The 19938-nt window shown below is 45.0% G+C and overlaps 2 protein-coding genes and 1 non-coding gene across 6 annotated transcripts in view; 1 reads left to right on the top strand and 2 right to left on the bottom strand.

Moving 5' to 3' along the window:
* Positions 1-11425, top strand: part of COL14A1 (collagen type XIV alpha 1 chain) — a 142369-nt gene extending 130944 nt beyond the window's left edge. For 3 of the 4 annotated variants that reach the window (XM_077351584.1, XM_077351582.1, XM_077351581.1), the window contains 3 exons: positions 3792-3869; positions 5303-5458; positions 10559-11425. In XM_077351584.1, coding sequence (XP_077207699.1) covers positions 3792-3869; positions 5303-5458; positions 10559-10872 — 548 coding nt within the window. In that variant the 3' untranslated portion in view covers positions 10873-11425. Of the gene's footprint in view, positions 1-3791; positions 3870-5302; positions 5459-7991; positions 8040-10558 lie in introns of those variants that run through there. The other variant, XM_077351583.1, reaches the window with a different exon arrangement.
* A 4808-nt stretch (positions 11426-16233) lies between these two features.
* LOC143845288 (U2 spliceosomal RNA) lies at positions 16234-16424 on the bottom strand. Its single transcript, XR_013234343.1, has one exon. It is a non-coding gene; the product is annotated as a U2 spliceosomal RNA (small nuclear RNA).
* A 1112-nt stretch (positions 16425-17536) lies between these two features.
* Positions 17537-19938, bottom strand: part of MRPL13 (mitochondrial ribosomal protein L13) — a 31864-nt gene continuing 29462 nt past the window's right edge. The window contains exon 7 of the mRNA XM_077351587.1: positions 17537-18557. Within this exon, the coding sequence (XP_077207702.1) occupies positions 18533-18557 (25 nt within the window). The 3' untranslated portion in view covers positions 17537-18532. The remainder of the gene's footprint in view (positions 18558-19938) is intronic.

Here is a 19938-nt window from a genome sequence, read left to right as displayed (position 1 = left end):
CCCGCCTAGTTTGGCCTCGGACAGTGGGTGGCTTGCCACACAGGCCCTTCAGGCAAAGCAAGTGAGCCTAAAGCAGGCCACAGGGATTCTTGCAATGCCTTCGGTGTGTTTTAATCTCTGCCTGCCCCCTTCGTGAGATTTCTCCTGTGACATCCCTGTATGATAAAAGTAGGTCCCTGATTTAACACAGCTCCATGTTCACTTAGAATCATAGAGTTGGAAGGGGCCATACAGGCCGTCTAGTCCAACCCCCTGCTCAATGCAGGATCAGCCCTAAGACTTAGGTCTGCTATGAGAAACATAACATGTGATGAGCAGTCTTGGAGAACCATTTCAGGTCTGGGGCAGGAGAAGAGATTTCAGGGCAGGGAGCTTATGGTTCAAAAGAAGAAGAGCCCAAGGTCACCCAGCTGGATGCATGTGGAGGAGCAGGGAATCAAACCTGGCTGGCCAGATTAGAAGCCACCGCTCTTAACTACCACACCAAGGGGGCTGTATCAGATATGTTCAGTTTTAATTTATATGCGTGTGTGTGTCAAAAGCAGTGTACTCTGAACTATGTGGAGTTTACAATCCATAGGCATGAGGGGAAGGGGAGGAGCTGAATTAGCTAATGGGCTGTCTGCTGTGGTACTCCAATGCCCATTGTGGGCATAAGAACATAAGAAGAGCCAAGCTGGATCAGAGCAGTAGTCAATCTAGACCAGCATTTTGTTCCACGCAGTAGCCAACCAGTTGCGCTGGAAGGCCAACAAACAGGGTATAGAGGTCATGGCCTTCCCCTCATGCTGACTTCTATCATGTACACATGAAACTCTCTGAGTATTGTCTGCTCACACTGGCAGCAGCTCTCCAAGGTCTCTGGCAGAGGTCCTTCACATCATCTCCTGTCAGATCTTGTAACTGGAGATACTGGGGATTGAACCTGCAGCCCAAGCAGATGCTCTACCAATGAGCCACAACCTCTCCTCCATGTGTTCAGGGATTTTCTGCCTATTCCAGCAGCCTGTTTCTCTGAACATGGAAGTTCCCTTTAGTCACCTTCTCCGTGAATGTATCTAATACCTCTTTATAATTACTTATGCTTGTGGTCATCACCACATCCTCTAGCATTGAATTCGGCATTTTATTCATTGCATAAAGAAGTAGTTCACTTCTTCTGTCCTGAATCTGCTGCCCATCAATTTCATTGGGCAATTAGCTAGGGAGAAGGTAGGGTTCCAGGTCCCGTTTATCCATCGGAGGGGGAGGGGGTAAGGTTGCCAGATCTAATTTGGGAAACTATTGGAGATTTGGGAATAAAGCCTGGGGAAGACAGAGATCTCTGGGGAGGACAATGCCACAGAGTTTACCCTCCAAAATATCCATTTCCTCCAGGGGAACTGATTTCTGTAGTCTGGAGATCAGCTGGAATTTCAGGGGATCCCCAGGCCCCACCTGGAAGCTGGCATCCCTAGGAGAAAGACTGATGTGAAGAAGGGTCCATTGACATCAATGACGCACCTACACATGGAGGCAAGAAAGGGAATTTACTGGATTCATATTTTTGCAAAATATGCCTAAGAGTTCAGTCTTAAACAGAGTCATGCCCTACTAAGCCCATTGACTTCAGAAAGGTATGGCACTGTTTGGGATTACCCTGTAAAAGGATTAATGGGAATGCGTTATTTCACTGAACTCCCTTTGGCAATCTGCACCGTGTTCTCCTTCAGGAGGCTTTAGGATTTCACCCCTCCATGCACAGAATCTTTTTGTGGGCTGTCACTGAGGTGACCTTTTCATGACTTGGAAGAAATACTCTCCCCTTGTGCAGATAAATCTATCTGAAATCACTTACAGGTGGCGACATGGATAAAAAGGGAGTTCTACATCTGTAGCGACGGACCTGTAAAAGAGAATTATTGGGCCGTCTGGGATTGTTTTCCGACTAGTAACTTGCAAATCTCTGACTGATGGAAGAGAAGGAAGGATAAAACCATTGCATCGCTTCGCAGGTTGATCTCACAGGCCTTGGCTCATTCGTTTGTAGCCGTGTGGAAGGTTTAATAGTGATGAATCTCTTGTTTGGGAAGAATAAGGAAGAGGCTTTTTAACCAACGTGAGCACCTGTTCACCAGGAATATCACTCTGTTGATGCCCAAAGGCTGGGTAGAATACTGAATAACATGGACCTAGGCCTGATCCTGCAAAGCAGTGGGCAACTTTATACATCACTTTTTTAAAAAGTTTGCAACCTCTGCGCATACATACAAATGTTGGGTGTAAATGTGAGAAAGGTGTATCTACTACAGGATTGGAAGGAAGAAAAATCCCAGCACTGTTTGTTGGACTGTCAAATAACATATTGTTTGCATTTGGGTAAAGCAAAGAAGGAAGATTGTGTGCTGCAAAAAGAAAATTTGTGATTGTTTTGAATGATGGAAATGTTTTGCGTACGTTGCAGTTATCACGATTAAACACGTGGTTAAAACGTGCATCCTGAAATTGTTGGAGATGGGATTTAGCTGCACTTGTTAAGCATGCAGTTTTTGTCATATTTACTTATTCCTCACTTTTCTCTCCAGTGGGGCTCCAAAGCAGCTTGCCACATGGTCCTCACCTCTTCCACTTTAGGTTCGCAACAACAACAACAACAACTCTGTGACATAGTTTAGGATGAGAGTGAGTGGTTGGACCAAGGTCATCATGGCAGAATGGGGATTCTAACCTGGCTTCCCCATTTCCTAGTCTGACCACTGTAACCATTGCTCAATGCTGCCTCTGCTCCATGTTAGCAGTTTGTATACATGGATTTGATCCACTACGCACACGCTCAGCCACAGGTGACAGCCTGAAGACTGGCGTAAGAACCAGGACAAGTAGATGGCTAGACCCTATTTAGAGTTAGATCACGACTATTCTCTGTGTATACAGGTTCATATTGTACTGGAGGAGCAAAAACAGTCATCTGAATTGTTTTTCCAAAGCACAGGAGAGCCATTATGCATGTCATTGTGAATCATCCTGAAGCATGGGTTGAACAGGTAGCATGCTAAATGGTGGCTGTAATCAAGGCATATGTTTGTCATGTGCATTGAACCATTTGGGCTGGGTTAAGAAAAGTGGTGGCCACACACTGAATCCCCCATAGATAGGAACAGAAGAGAAGCCATGTTGGCTCAGGCCAATGGCCCATCCACTCCTACACTGTGTCACACAGTGGCCAAAACCCAGGTGCCATCAGGCGGCCCACTAGTGGGGCCAGAACACCAAAAGCCCTCCCAATATTGCCCCCCCCAAGCCCAAGGGATACACAGCATCGCTACCCCAGACCTAGAGTTCCATCTGTACCTTGTGGCTAATAGCCACCGATGGACCTCTGCTTCATTTGTGTATCCAACCGTCTCTTGAAGCTGTCCAAGCTACCACCACTTCCTGTGGCAGGGAATTCTACCTGTTAATAACCCTTTGGTACTTTTTCTTACCTGTTCTAATCCTACTGCTCGTCAGGTTCATGTATTGAGAACAGAGTAGCAGATTTCATCTACCAAATTCAGAACTTGTCCCTAATGTGTGTGTTGAGAAGCCCTTCCTTTTGAAGTCGTATGATATTATAGCAATTACATACTTTACAAGCATCGTAGCGGGAAGCTGGCTATAGAAGCTGCCTCTCGTGAGAAGAGACAACAGAACCATTTATCCCTAGCCTCATCTAATTAATGAAAGGTGCACATGGAAAAACATGAACCAGTCGTTTGGCCAAGTTTTTCCTCTCTTCCATCTGTTCTGATTTCTGTTCTTTGCTTTAACAGGTTTACCAGGGGAAAAAGGAGAGAGAGGTAGTCCCGGTGTTGGGACGCAAGGGCCACGAGGTCCCCCGGGCCCTGCAGGTAAATGTCTCCGTGCCCCCATTTTGTAGGGCAGTTTTACATCAATTAACACTTCAGGATCAGAAACGAATTTTCCTCCAAGCCAGATCGGCCAGAGTCCTGGAAGTGTTTTGCCTTCATCCGGTCATTGGGTAGGGGTCACTGGGAAAGGGGAGGGGGAGGGAGGGAGTTGTGAATGTCCTGTATTGTGTGGGGAGTTGGACTACATCAGGGGTAGTCAACCTGTGGTCCTCCAGATTTGCTGGCAGGGGTTCATGGGAATTGTAGTCCACGAACATCTGGAGGACCACAGGTTGACTACCCCTGGACTACATGACCCTTGAGATCCCTTCCATCTCTGTGTTTCTAAGTTTCTAACACAGGAAGGGTGTTTGTCACAATTGCATTTGGATTTCTCCTTGGAGCTTGAGTTTCCCAGTTACCTGAACTTGTTTGTAAAGAGAAGCCAGTAAACTACTAAATCATAGAATCATTGAATCATCGAATCATAGAGTTGGAAGGGGCCATATAGAGGCCATACAGGCCATCTAGTTCAACCCCCTGCTCTACGCAGGATCAGCCCTAAGCCCTAAGCATCCTAAAGCAATGCTGAGGCATCCTGAAGATACATTATTCTTTTGGCTTTGGTTTCTGCATTTTGTACAGTCCTCTGTACACCTGCTATACATACTTTTGAGTCATGGCCTCGTTTTGCTTGCTGATGATCAATGCATACAAAAACATGTGCCCATTGGTGAAAACACTGAGAAAGGAATCCCGATCCAGTCATGTGATCACCTTACAATCCAATTTTTCTTCTCCTTCTCCTTCTTCTTTTTGCATTTAAGCTTAATGGTGACTGCAGGAAGTCTTTTACCCGTGCGAGTCCTGAAGTTAATTTTAGAGCATCTCTGTTAAACCAGAAATGAGATGGTGTAGAAGAGGCAGCCTACGAAACAGAAATGGAATGGGGGGGGGCACGTTTGTGAACAGGTGGGAAAACATGCTTTAGGAGCCACGATTCCTGGGCAGAAGTTCACATTACATTTTTCGGTGTGCCTTTCGATTTCTCATTTTGTGGCACATCAGTCTGCGCCAGCCAACCTGCGCCAACCTTCTAGCGGTACGATCACAGTGTTCAATAGATTTCCCTTTAGTTGAGCAAGTGTCTCTATGATGCCATGTAAGCACATTCTTAGCAGTGGCTGGGTGACACAGAATGCGAATGTGTGAACTCACTTCAGAGGGACTCTGTAGAGCAGGGGTAGTCAAACTGCGGCCCTCCAGATGTCCATGGACTACAATTCCCACGAGCCCCTGCCAGCATTTGCTGGCAGGGGCTCATGGGAATTGTAGTCCATGGACATCTGGAGGGCCGCAGTTTGACTACCCCTGCTGTAGAGCTTTAGAGGTGACCACGTCAGCACTGATTGCTGCTTTTGGGTTCCCTGTAGGACCTCCAGGTGAAAGTCGAACCGGTAGTCCAGGTCCCCCTGGCCCACCAGGTCCAAGAGGCACAACTGGTCACACAGGTGCTCCTGGGCCACAGGGTGCATCAGGGCAACCCGGATACTGTGACCCCGCTTCCTGTGCTGGTTATGGAACAGGAGGTGAGTATCTTTTTTTTTGGGTGGTGAGTATACTTTTTGAGGACTTTTAAAGCCTTACTCCAGATCTATCCTGTTTCTTTGCAGTGGCCTTAAAGTTAACGCTGCACTAATTTGGTTTCATTGAGAAAACTGTCACTTCAGTGCTACATATTAGGGTGCTTCTCTTTCCACTGCATTATCTTGTGTTCTCACCCCCAACCGCCATCGCTTCTGAGGTTCAGGTCAAAATACAGTGTGGTACAAGGGCTTCTATATTGTGGAAGAAGGTGGCAATGGTTGGAAATTCCCCGTCATCTCACGTGTGATGAGTTGTAATCATCGACTCTTTGAGCTTTGGCTCCAAGCCCAAGTCCACAGTTACAGAAACTGAAAAAACATTAGTCCACCAGCTCATTTATAGACAGCTATTCCCTTATAGGGGCTATAAAATTCAATAAAAATGTTTATTTTCTGTGCAACATAACTCACTGACTATATTTATAAATTTAGAAAGCAGGCAAAAGCAAATAGACAAATCCACATAATAGGAGTAACATGGGCCAATTGTGGTTGATTTGTCTGTCTAGTTTCCCCCCTGTACTATTCAAGACATAACAACATACGAAAAGCCTTGCAGGATCATAAATATGGTCCATCCAGTCCAGCATCCTGTCTCACACAGTGGCCAGTCAGTTCCTTTGGAAGGGCAACAACAGGGCTTAGTGGCCAAGGTCTACCCCTGATGTTGCCTCCTGGCTCTGGGATTCAGATTAGTGGCTCTGAATGTGGAGGTTCCCCTCAGATACCATGGCTAGTAGCCACTGGTAGACTTGTCTTCCATTAATCTATCTCATCCCCAAGAGCCTCTTGTGGCGCAGAGTGGTAAGGCAGCGACATGCTGTCTGAAAGCTCTGTCCATGAGGTTGGGAGTTCAATCCCAGCAGCCGGCTCAAGGTTGACTCAGCCTTCCATCCTTCCGAGGTCGGTAAAATGAGTACCCAGCTTGCTGGGGGGTAAATGGTAATGACTGGGGAAGGCACTGGCAAACCACCCGTATTGAGTCTGCCAAGAAAACGCTAGAGGGCCTCACCCCAAGGGTTAGACATGACCCAGTGCTTGCACAGGGGATACCTTTACCTTTTACCCCTTTTAAAGCTCTTTATTTGTGGCCATCACTACATATATTGACATGCAAAACTATGAAGGAGATGTACCAGCACAACAGGACACAATGGTGGCAAAGGATATTTTGGATATTTGTGCAGGGTTTTTTTGGGGAGATGATGACCTCAACGTTCCCTACCTGTGGGTGAATTTGCTGTGACTCTGATCTAGGGCTCCATGCAGGAAGCCCCACTTACTTTGGTCTAACTGGTTGTTCAGGAGGGGGAAATGGTTGCAGGTGGGGTGAAGGGAAAAAAGCAACTGCCTTTCACACAGCTGATAAGCACTCGGGTGATGTTTACACAGCTCTGACTACCAAACTGGGCAGGGGAATTGTATGTGCCACGGCATGTTTACATTTGCATCTCTGGCCCCCAGAAGGGTCAGGAACTATGTCCAGTTCTCCTGCCCATCAGGAAAAATAATGGCAATTGTGAGTTTGTAGCTGTGAGATCCATTGTCATATCAAATGTTCCATTTTCTGTGTGTCGCGCTTCTGTGGCGTTGTCACGTCTGAGTCACTCATCCCATGAAGCTTGCATGGCTCATTTGTCTCTGTCTTCCACGTATCTGCTTTGATGTTTTACATTTGTAGTTGCCTCAAGTGTGCATGGGGGAAATCACTCCCCATCCAACTTGCTTATTTGCATTCTTCTAAATGACACGAAGGCATGACAGCCACTAACCAAATGAATGCCCTGAAGCAATGTTGCCATGAATGAACAAAAACGTCATCTTGGAAAGAATAGGCTGGCTTCAAAAATTGCATGGAAAACCTATAAGGAATCATTGTTCTAGAGCAATGTTTTTCAAATTGTGACCCATGGAATCCTGACATTTTCTGCCAAAGGTTTCCTCTATGAGACCTGGAATGGTGGGCAGAATCTTTTATGAGACAGCTGTGCCCAATTCTACCAGTTTTCCCTGACAATGTGCAGTTAATTATATTGGATGAAACTGAAAATGCACACCCAGTTCACATGAGGATTGTCCAACAGCATGTGAACTATGGACCATGCCTCTGAATTCTCTGTAAAACAGGAGCACAATGGCAGACAAATCCATGAAGATGAGTTTCTTGTGGGTAAGGAGCTTGAAAAACAGTGCCTAGCACACACAGACAGTGCAGAAACTTTGGCATGTGACATCTGGATGTTAAAAACGTTTGGGCTGGCCAAGCATGAAGTAAAACCTTAATCATGCAGTTATTAAACCTGTAGTTTGATAGGCTTGGTTGCTTCAAATGTAAGACACAAGATTAATGTGTCACTAAATGAGCCTGTGATATTTTCTTGTTTTACTGACCTGAATGTTTTTTGTTTGTGTTCATCTGCTCCCATCCCTGTTCCTCCTCTTTCCCCCCATACCTCACCCATTTTCAACTTTAAAGGTTCATTTCCTTACAATGGCTACCAATACAGAACATGAGAGAGACTGATTCGGGTAGAGTTTTGTTTTTCTTTCATTCGATGGAGGTCACAAATGGCTATTGAACCACTTCCGAGCTTCCACCCGCCCACCCGCCACCAGCAATACTGATCACCACTAACCAAGAATTGCTTGCTTAGTAGTCTTAGGTTTCTTGCTGAAGCTCAAACACTTAGTGCATTTCTTCCATTGGCCCGATAGACACAACTTATGGCTACCCCAGAACAAGGCTGTGTGAAGTCCTTGAAGAGTTTTTAAAAAACCCAAAACTAATCACTTTTTTCACTTAATAAGAGCCATAAACAAGCAACAGACTTCTGCTTATGCTGCTAATATGGAGGCAAGTACCATTGAGGAATTCATCCCAACCCCATTCTAGCTGGATCATTGGATGAGGCTGGCAAGGAGCATCATCGTTATGATTTAATTGTTTGTCTGTATGCTTATATTTTCATTGGATGCATATTTATTCATCAATTCATAGGAAAGCTGGGTAGAGGTGCTGTAAATAATGAAATGATACGACACGGTAACATTTATTGTATATAGCCAAAGGCCATTACAAAATTAAAAACATTATGGTACAAATACGAATAAAACAATATTTCTCCAATATTGTGTACATAAAATTGTAAACGAGGGCTACTGAGTTACAATAAAAAAAATATGCTGTATCAAGGTGGGGACAAATTTTTTAAATGCAACCAGGGAAACCCTAGTTCTAGGCCAGGCTTTCACAAACAGTTTTGTGAAACCCTGGGGTTTCTTGATGGCCCTGGGTTTCCTGAATGACGGGGAGTTAATTAATTAATATATATAATTAAAAAAAATTAAGAGCCTCTTGTGGCGCAGAGTGGTAAGGCAGCCATCTGAAAGCTTTGCCCATGAGGCTGGGAGTTCGATCCCAGCAGCCGGCTCAAGGTTGACTCAGCCTTCCATCCTTCCGAGGTCGGTAAAATGAGTACCCAGCTTGCTGGGGGGTAAACGGTAATGACTGGGGAAGGCACTGGCAAACCACCCCGTATTGAGTCTGCCATGAAAACGCTGGAGGGCGTCACCAAGGGTCAGACATGACTCGGTGCTTGCACAGGGGATACCTTTACCTTTTTATAGTTAAAATTTATTAAACATTTATTGGGTGATATGACCATATGTGGTCATGTCAACCTGCCCTCCCCTCCCAAAATGGCCAATGACAGGACTTTAGGGGGTGGGAAGGGGAAGGGCCCCAGGTGGGTGTGTACATAGTTATGCATTTCAACAATATTCTGCATGATTGTGTCACTTTTAGGATTTCTCGAAGCCTGAAGAAAGGTTCAGGGGTTTCTCAATGGTAAAAAAAAGTTGAGAAAGGCTGTTCTAGGCCCAAAAGTGTACAAACCACTCCAAGTAGGTCAAGACTAGTGGCATTCCTTTATGCATCTTGGATGATACTGCTTTCGCTTGCAGAGACTGAAATACATTTTCTCTTTAAAATGTATTCAGCATGTGAAGATTCCTTATCCTGAAATTGGACCCCTGGCTCACCTAGTTGTGTATTATTCCTGAAGGTAGAGAAGGGTCACCAATGAAATTATTTCATTGGAAATGCCAGAGTTGGGACCTTCTGTGTGCTCTACCATGGAGACACACTCTCCTACCCCTGCCCAAAACAAAAACTTTAGCGAAGACTTTCTGCATAGCTAACAATATCCAATCAATCCCATACCAACTTCATCAGGAGAGAACTTATTCACAGCTTTGTATAATGCAGGGGTGGGCAAACTGTGGCCCTCCAGATGTCCATTGACTACAATTCCCATGAGTCCCTGCCAGCAAATGCATTTTCAGTCCATGGACATCTGGAGGGCCACAGTTTGCCCACCCCTGGTATAATGTTATCAACTGTTTAAATGTCTCACAAATAAATAAAGTTACAGGCACAGTTCAGCTGAACATAAGATCTTTTAGGTAGCACTTTTTTCAGGGGGGGAATGAGCTCCAGCCAAGGAAAAATTGTGCCACTGAAAGCAGTGATTTAAACTGACTGGGGAAGGCACTGGCAAACCACCCCGTATTGAGTCTGCCATGAAAACGCTGGAGGGCGTCACCCCAAGGGTCAGACATGACTCGGTGCTTGCACAGGGGATACCTTTACCTTTATAGCTACCTTAATTTAAATCACATTTAAGTACAACTAACATTGAGTTATGGGTCTCATGTGGACTCCATGAGACCCAGGAATCTTTAATTTCTGCTGTTTCGTTCCTGCTCTGATTTTTAAACTTCAAGGATTTTCTAATCGCACCGTATTCATTTCTAACGCAGCAAGCACATTGATATCGCTGGTGATGGTTTCCAACTAACTGAACTTAAAACTGTAAAATAATAAAGCTTTCCCTTCTCATCAATGCTTATTTAATTTCGGAAAAGGCTGGTTGCTTAGTAAGTCCACAAGGGCTGCAGGGCTCTATAGCAGGCCAGGTTCCTAATGATGGCTTCCATTTTCCTTTCCTCTTCATGTTAACCATGTGACGGTGGCGGGTTAAGGTGGATATGGGGATCCAACAGATGAAGATATCCCCGTCGTGCCATTGCCGCATAACTCCTACCAGCTCTATGACCCTGAGGACCTTTACGATGGGGAGGAGCAGCAGCCCTATCTAGTTCACGGGCCCTACCCTCACCCCCAGTCTTCCTACCCGGCGCCTCGTATCGCCCAACCAGAGTTCAGGCCTGTTCAGGATGAAACAGAGGCTCTTGAACTGAGATCCCCCGGAATCAGCCGCTTTACGAGCAGAATCTCCAAAAGAAGCATCAACTCTCCGGTCCGTAAGACGGTGATGAAGAAAACGTCCTCATGAACAGTTTCTTCTGTGTGTGTGTATATTACCTATTCTTTTTAGGCCTTGGTTCAGTTGCCCAAGCGACGTCACAGAAATTGTTTACAGGCTCATATGTTAAAGGGAAAAAATTATACTGTACGTAACATCTGGCAGAAGAAGAAAAATGCTAATTGCATTGCATGCCAGAAGTTATTAGCGTTGAAAAGGTTTGTTGCTAGATGAATCCTCCGAGGAACCTTTTTTTCCTAGTTCTTTAGTTGTCCCGTGACTGTGCTTCAGTTCATATTAAAACACACCACACAACCAACTGGTATCGTTGAGAAAATCGAGAAAAGTACAGCAATGTCTTGCTTTTTTAACGCCTCTGTTCAAATTTTGGTTGTGTGTAACCCTACTAAAGCCAGTTGTATTGTTTTTTTTTTAAATACCCTTTTTGAAAAAAAGACTTACATTGTGGGATTATCTTCCCATAGTATTTCTTTAAATACCTTTTAGAAACGCATCAATAATTTATTGTGGATCCATTACTACTCTGTTTTATACATGAATAAACATGGCAAACTTTTATAAATTAATTCCTCAATTGTATTTTTTACACCTAAACAGTGGTTTGATAAATGGGGGACTGGAAATCAGAGGGCTGCAGAAATTCGCCCTGATTATGAGGATTTCACTACTTACTTGAAACATACGTACTCATTTTCTTCGGCACAAAAAAGAAACAAAAGAGCTCCTTTACTGCAGCTCTCCTTTGCTGAATTGGGATGGAGTTTCTATAGCCACTTTGAGGTGTCAAAATTCCTCTGAAATGACCTTGTCTGTAATTATCTGGATATCTTTGTAAATTATAGAAGCAACACAGTGAGTGCTGGCACATACCAGACATTTCACGGCTCCTCTCCAGTAGCAGAAGGGAGGCGGTTCTTAGATGCCACTTTTCTCTGCCAAGAGTCTCAAAGTAGCTTACAGTCGCCTTCCCTTTCCTCTCCCTCAACAGACACCCTGTGAGGTGGGTGAGGCTGAGAGAACCCTGATATTACTAAAGAAGAAGAAGAGTTGGTTCTTACATGCAGCTTTTCTCTACTCAAAGGAGTCTCAAAGCAGCTTAAAGTCGCCTTCCCTTTTCTCTCCCCACAACAGACATCCTATGAGGTGGGTGAGGCTGAGAGAGCCCTGATATTACTGCTTGGTCAGAACAGCTTTATCAGGGCTGTGACTAATCCAAGGTCACCCAGCTGGCTGCATGTGGGGGAAGAGCAGGGAATCAAACTCGGCTCACCAGATTAGAAGCTGGCATTCCTAACCACAACACCAAGCAACTTCAAGACCTGCAAAATTTTTCAGGGTATAAACGTTTGTGAGAGAAAATATCGCACAAAGTGAGATTTGACTCATGGAAATGTATACCCCAGAAAATGTGTTGTTCGTCCCAATGCTACCAGACTTGAATTTTGTCTACTACTAGACTTGACACTATGAGCCTCTTGTGACGCAGAGTGGTAAGGCAGCCGTCTGAAAGCTTTGCCCATGAGGCTGGGAGTTCAATCCCAGCAGCCGGCTCAAGGTCGACTCAGCCTTCCATCCTTCTGAGGTCAGTAAAATGAGTACCCAGCTTGCTGGGGGGTAAACGGTAATGACTGGGGAAGGCACTGGCAAACCACCCCGTATTGAGTCTGCCATGAAAACGCTAGAGGGCGTCACCCCAAGGGTCAGACATGACTCGGTGCTTGCACAGGGGATACCTTTACCTTTACCTTTATAGACTTGACAAGACTACACGCCTGAAACTAGTCAACTACTATTATAATTATTTATTACCTGCCACTTCCAGCAAGCTGGCTGGCAGTGGGTTACATTAGAAACTCCCACAATATAGACCATCCCCAGCTTAAAACCATTCTTCATTTGATGACAGACTAAACCCTCCCTCCACCCCCATCTGTTCAACAATTTCCCCATCCAGCGCCTCAGGGGAGGAGATGAAATCAGAGGAGAGCCTGGTGGTGATTTAATGGGTACTTGGCAGGCCTCAGTCTGCTGATAATGCTAGCTTTTAGTTAAACATTCTATTTAGAGGGGATTAATTAACAAGTCCTGAAGACCTTAGGGCTACCATTCAATAACCAAACATTGTGTTCATTCTTGAATTACAGCAGTTTACCAAAGCAATGCCTTGACAACATAGCTATAATGCCTGCCCTTATTTCCGTAGCCTGCTCTATTGTGGAATATCCCCGGGGTGGCCAAACCGTGGCTCTCCAGATGTCCGTGGACTACAATTCCCATGAGCCCTGGCAGTTTGGCCACCCCCTGATCTAGACAATGGTCCTTCTTATGGCTCTGGTCCGAGCCTGGCCATCAACAAAAGATGAGGTGCCGCCAGTCATGCAGCCAGACTGTACGGTAGGGCAGCAACTGGGGAGGCACCCTGGGAAATAAGGAGAGCCCTCACCACACCCTCCCTTTCTTTAATTATTACAGTCATGAAGATACTGGTTTCTGCCTTGGTGTATTCCCTTCTCACTCACCCAGTGTTCCTTCAAACACTGGCACGCCATACAGGGGTAGTCAACCTGTGGTCCTCCAGATGTCCATGGACTTCAATTCCCATGAGCCCCTGCCAACATTTGCTGGCAGGAGCTCATGGGAATTGTAGTCAATGGACATCTGGAGGACCACAGGTTGACTGCCCCTGAAGTAGATCACTGTTAAGATCTGAACTCTGGAAACATGCCCAGGATTATATTTTCATTTAGTTTCTGTATTTGAACCCCAAAACATCTGCAGTACAATAGCCCAGTTATTGCTTACTTAGCTTTTAACTTCATCACCACTGGCTACAAACGGCAGTCCATTCTATGTGAAATTGTCATTATGCTGTGTGTTTTGGAAGTCTCCTCCTTGAGTATTAAACCACTTCAACAAATCATTCTGCAAGATGACAGCTGCTTCTTTCTTTTCTCCCATGGGTTATTTGTTTAAAGGTTGACCTGTACTTGATTTTTCCCATCATCAAGATGGCCACATATGTTTACGTTCTGCATGTTTTATTAATGCATATGGCTGTCTCATTCCTTACATTCCCCTCTAATGAGGTCAGACTAAATTGCAAATGCGAGGCTAGTAGTAGATTACAGTTCTTTTCCCCAACAGTGGTTTATGAAAGGAAAAACGTTGGAATAGTACAGAATAATTGATTCTGATTACATGTCATGCTATTATCTATGCACATTGCAGTGCTGATAGCCTTTGCCAGAAAATGCTGAGTTCTCAGGCACACCAGAAGTAAATGAAGATGGTCTTTCTTCTAGACAAATTAAGACGGGCATGTGGTGAATGACGGCTTACTTCCGACGAGCTAGAAATCACAGGCATCTTTCAGCTCTCCATGTTAGCTGTTCCCTTAGTCAACAATAATACTCCCCTAACTGATCTCAGACATCCTCAAGCACTTGGGTAAATGGGGGGCATCAAATGGCAGCTTAGGATGCAACAATGCACAGGTATAGAATTCCCTTCAGCTTGAAGACTCCTCGGAGATCAAGGTTGAGTAGGGCTGCAACCTCCGGATGGGCCTGGAGATTTCTCACAATTGGAACTGAATTCCAGCCAACAGAGATCAGTTCCCCTGGAGAAAATGCCTGGTTTAGGGGGTAGACTGTATGGCAGGCTTTCGTGAAACCCTGGGTTTTTTTGATGGCCCTGGATGGGTTTCCCGATTGGGTGGGAGTTAATTTTTAGTATAATTTAAATATATTTTAGGTAGAGCCAGCTTGGTGTAGTGGTTAGGAGCACAGACTTCTAATCTGGCGAGCCAGGTTTGATTCCGCACTCCCCCACATGCAATCAACTGGGTGACCTTGGGCTCACCATGGCACTGATAAAGCTGTTCTGACTGAGCAGTAATCTCAGGGCTCTCTCAGCCTTACCTCCCTCTCAGGGGGTCTGTTGTGGGGAGAGGAAAGGGAAGGTAAGACGCTTTGAGATGCCTTCGGGTAGAGAAAAGAGGCATATACGAACCAACTCTTCTTCTTCTAGTCAGTGCTTTAGAGATCTGTATTTTCGTCAGCAGTTTTATACACATTAAAAGCCTTAACAGAAACGATGCTGATCCAACCTATCTTTTTCATTCCTTGTGTCTGAATACAACTTAGGTAAAATTCCTACAATTACACTCTCAGAAGACATACTCAATACCCTGTCCAAGATCTCCGCTGTGTATTTAAACAAGGCCTCAAAAATGAGCTAATCTTGCAGATGGCGGGGCTTTTGGGGTGATGAAGATTTACTTTAGATAAATATCTGGGCCATTAGCTAAGCACACTGTACCACAACATCAAAAGTAGCATAAACTACAGTCTTTGACTGGCAGTAGACAGTATGCAATGATATCATCTACTTGGGTCAGTTGGAGTTGTTCCCAAATTGAAAACTGAAAGAGAATTATTTATAGTACTGTGTATGCTTTATTATACAACGCAACCCCAGCTTTCTAAATGGTCTTGGAGACATCACAATATTTGGATAAACAGTTTGAGAGGTTTTTTTTTTAATGAAGGATTAACATTGACACCAGGGACAAAGGGACTGCTTTGAAGGGCCAGAGATGGGAAACATGCAGAATATGAAACACTGCCTAGCAGCAAGTCTCGGGAAAACTCTTGAACTATGTGTTAACAATGTAAAAAGAAAAGACCAGCTAACAGAAGCTTAACATTTGAACATTTGCTTCTGTCACAAGGAATCGATTAAGTAATGAGATTAGAAGAGTTGGTTCTTATATGCCGCTTTAGTCTACTCGGAGGAGGCTCAAAGCGACGTACAATCGCCCTCCCTTTCCTCTCCTCACAACAGACACCCTGTGAGGTGGGTGAGGCTGAGAGAGCCCTGATATTACTGCTTGGTCAGAACAGCTTTATCAGCGCCATGGCGAGCCCAAAGTCACTCAGCTGGCTGCATGTGGGGGAGCGAAGATTCAAACCCGGCATGCCAAATTAGAAGGCTGCACTCCTAACCACTACACCAAACTGGCTCTGTGGCACATGGTGCCTTTGGCCATCTTTGATTAGCGCTGCAGCTGCAGCCATTCAATAACCATACTCTGGCTATGTTCATTCATATGCTGAGCCCATTCACTTAAAGCAGTACACTCTACAAGGGGCTGCCTTTGAAGCCTGTCTGGAACTCTCAGCTGGGGCGAAATTCAACGAGAACGCTGACTGAGGTTTGCAGCAAAATTGTTATCTGGCCAGTTTTGAAAGCATTACATTCACTGCTAATCTCAAAGGCCTTGTGATTCCCTACTGTGATAATCAGAAGGGAGCATGGAGAAAACATACACATGTTTATCCCCCCCCCCCTTTAATGTAATTTAATTTTTGTTGGTGACCTGTGCCTGCAATTGGCCCTGCACGGACAATATAAGAATGAATCCTAAGCAGGTCTACTCAAAAATGTTACTTACCTGTAAGTGTAGAAATGTCTTCAGGATTGCACTGTATGTTATCTAAACAATAACTGATAAGAACAGACACTACACTTGATCTTAGCCAAGAAGGCCAAGAAGCAAGAATTCTTGCAGATAAAGATAATTCTAGTTCTCATACAGTGGTAAAATAGTTATATTGCCAATACAGCGTGGAATTCCTTGGTTGACGTTCAGTGATTTGGCTGTTAACTTCCTCTCCCTACAACAGACAACTTGTGAGGCTCAGAGAGCTCAAGAACTGTAACTAGTTCAAGGTCACCCTGAATGTGGAGGAGCGGGGAATCAAACTCGGCTCTCCAGATTAGAGGTCACCGCTCTTAACCGCTAGGCCAAACTGGCTCTTCTGCAGAAAGCCACGTTTTCCTGATCTGCATGACCAAGATTCATGCAAAGGCCTTCTTAGCATGGGCCCCAAATGATGTGGAAGACCTTTCCCCGAGAGGTAGGCCCCTCCTTAGTGTCCTTCCTATGCCTTCCAAAGGTTTGCCTGTTCTAGAAGACACCTTATCCCCCCACTGAGTTTAATTATCTTTTAGTTTTTAATGCTGTTGAGTGGTATTTTGTGCAGTATTGTATTTTGTGTGTTTTAATTTCTATAAACTGTTATGCTTAATACACAGTAAAGTGGTAAATAAAATATCTAAAATAAACAGGAGCTAGAAGAGCTGCAAATGACAGTGGAGGGAAAAGGGTGAATTTTAAGCACTGATAAAGAGCACAATGAATACACTCTTATGCCCATCTTAGTTGGAAGCAGGTCCTACTGGGCTCAAGTAGCCTTTTGAATAAACACGCTTGGGAGGTTGTGTTGCAAATGTCTGAAGCTTCTTAGGTCATTTGTATAAAGTCACTAAAAAGTTAATTTTTCCTGGGTTTCTATGCCTAAAGAATATAGACATTCTGGTGCTCTTACCTGTGGTATGAATATATCAACCCACCTTGAATCTAATGGCATACATTTCTGCCACAAGACTGAATTCACTGTATATGAGCTTTGAACTTGCATTTTTGTCTTACAGTCTAAGAAACTGGAATAATAGCCAAAATAGTTTTTGGGATGACTTTTATAGTGTTAGAATTCAATCCTGAATTTACACAGTCTTGGTAACGGAATTAACTTTAGGCGAACGAGCGACTGACATCATCGGGAAACGGCTCGCAGTACCCCGATAACAAATCACCAACAATGCTCACTTAACTGATTCCATCGTGTTTTATTTCACATTCTATCTCTGTGCCAAGAATAGTAGGAATCAGATGTAGGGTTTCAAAATAGCCTCCACATTCTAGTCATCCTTTAACCTTAAGAGCGTTAAGATTTCCCAGACGGTCCATTGTATTAAAAACCACCGTGGAGCATTTTGTACGGGGTGAATGGCTGGGCCGCCTACCTCAGATTCCCACTGCTTCTTTGGGATGATGCATTTCTGCCCCGGCAGACTGCGTTCCCATGTAAACTCTTTAAAGTTTTGTTAACTTCTCTGTTCACAATCCATCACAGGCACTGCTGCCTGCAAATGTTTACCTAATAAAAAGTTGGTGCTCTACGTTTAAAGGTTGCTGATGAGTGGGACGGGGGCTCCTGAATCAGAGTACCCCTCACCCGGCCTTCTGACTGAAAAGCATTCGTTCCAGCCACCTCCAGCGGACTGGGCCGAGTTGGACGGAGCCAGCCATCTACTTGGGGCCTGTACCTCAACCCAGAAAGGGATGCCTGTGTGAAAGGCCTTGCTGGAACTGACTGCCTGGAATTTGGCCTGCGATCACCAGTCGACTGTAGGCTTCGATGGGAATGTGCCAATTTAACAGCCCGCACGTTTGCTCCGTTTCTGTGTGTCACTCAGCAACTAAGCCAATGAAGTAAGTTCACCCAAAGGCCAAAAAGATGCTTTCTATAGAATGTGCAGCCATATCAAAACTGTTTGACGAAAAGTAGCTTTATTGTCACTACTTACCAAATTGAGGTGATATATATATATATGTATTTTTTTTTAAGCCTGTTTCAACTTCGTGATGCTACTGAAGATGATTCATTCTGGCCAAGCAACAATGTCCATATCAAAAAAACATTTCCACTATTTACAGCAAATTCCTAAAGGTTCATGCATATGACTGAACTACGAGACGCCAGCAGGCACAGCGCTCAGAAGAGACGGAGCCTCCACGTCCCGTTCCTTTAAACTCTCCCGGCTATCTCCATCGGAAGTCTTTAGACCTGCAAAGGACAGGAGGAAAACAAATACAATGAGAAAGACCCTGCAAAATAAAGATGAAATAGAGCTGTCCTTTTAAAGTCTGACTGCAGTAACTAGCACACTGGGACCTGAAAAGAAAAGCCGTAAGAAACAAACAAGGAATCTCTTTCCTACCAAACTATGTTCTATAATCCACTACTAGCTTAGTGTTTCAATATTGCTCTTCCCTCATAGCCTGTGTTTGCGTGCTCCTGGGGTCCCGATACCCATAAATGACAAAGTGACTGCCGCTTTAAACTGTTATGCTGCACTGAGAGCGGTCGTGGCCACCCAGGGCTTCTTCAGCACAGCACCTGCAATCTTAGAAAGCAAGAAGCCCTCAGATGATAAAAAGATCCTTTGGCTTTCCTGCAGCATTCTGGGACAAAATAAGGCACAGCCAACTTGAAATGTTGGAGAACTCAGTGCTGCAGCACATACTAACATTGTTACATCATTACAAGGAATATCTATACATTTTAAAAGGAGGTATCTAAATTAAACAATGGCTGTACTAATGGCAAAATTCTCTAGAATCCTATGTTGGATTAATGCTGCAAGCTTGGCTTGTTTCTTCTGAAAAACAACCTTTTTATCACTGGGGACTGGTCAATGCTTGACAAATTTACTGAGGCTGGGGGAGGGGGGCAGTCTTTTGCCAAGGGACCTTGCCGCCACCCGAGCCCCTGCCCCACTTGCTTTCCCGCCAGTGCGCCTGACTTCCCACCGCCCGCTGGGGGGGTGCTGCCAGCAGCAGCTGCGCAGTGCCATGCCGAGGGGGAGCCCCAGCCATGGCGGCCGCCAGAGAGCACCAAAGGTGAGCCGGCGGCAGAGTGGCAGGGCAGCCCCCGAGGCAGCAGCCACGGAGGACGATGAGGAGGAGCCACAGACTGGTACCGACTGATCTACGGACCGGTCCCGGTCCCTAGACCGGGGGGTTGGGGGACCACTGCTCTACAGGGTAGCATAAGCCCAAAGGGCTGGTTCCTTCTCCAACAAGCTTCCCGTCTGAATTTCAAAAAGGAGAGAGGGAAGTGGGATGAACATGAGGAACTGCAGTCATTTTTTTCTGAGGAGGGAAGGAGACAAAACCGTGTTCCCAATGAGGTCCTGTCTACTGCCCAGCATGGAAGTCTGAGAAAATCAGAGCTTCAATTTCCAAATTCCCAGAAGTCAACGGATTACGAATGAACTCTGTGTTTGTGTGTGTGGGGGGGGAGAGTTAACAAACTACAAAGACAATTGAATTTTTTTGCCCTAAAGGCATTGGTCTTTTCCTTGCTTAGCTATGCCTTTAGGCAAAGAGTTTTATGCCCTCGCACTGTTCAGTCTGAAATAAGACAGCTTTTGGCAGCCCTAGCC

Source organism: Paroedura picta, chromosome 9 (assembly GCF_049243985.1).
Source record: "Paroedura picta isolate Pp20150507F chromosome 9, Ppicta_v3.0, whole genome shotgun sequence".
NCBI classification, from domain to species: domain Eukaryota; kingdom Metazoa; phylum Chordata; class Lepidosauria; order Squamata; family Gekkonidae; genus Paroedura; species Paroedura picta.
Note: the sequence above shows the minus strand (reverse complement) of the source record. Positions and strands in the feature narration are given on the sequence as shown.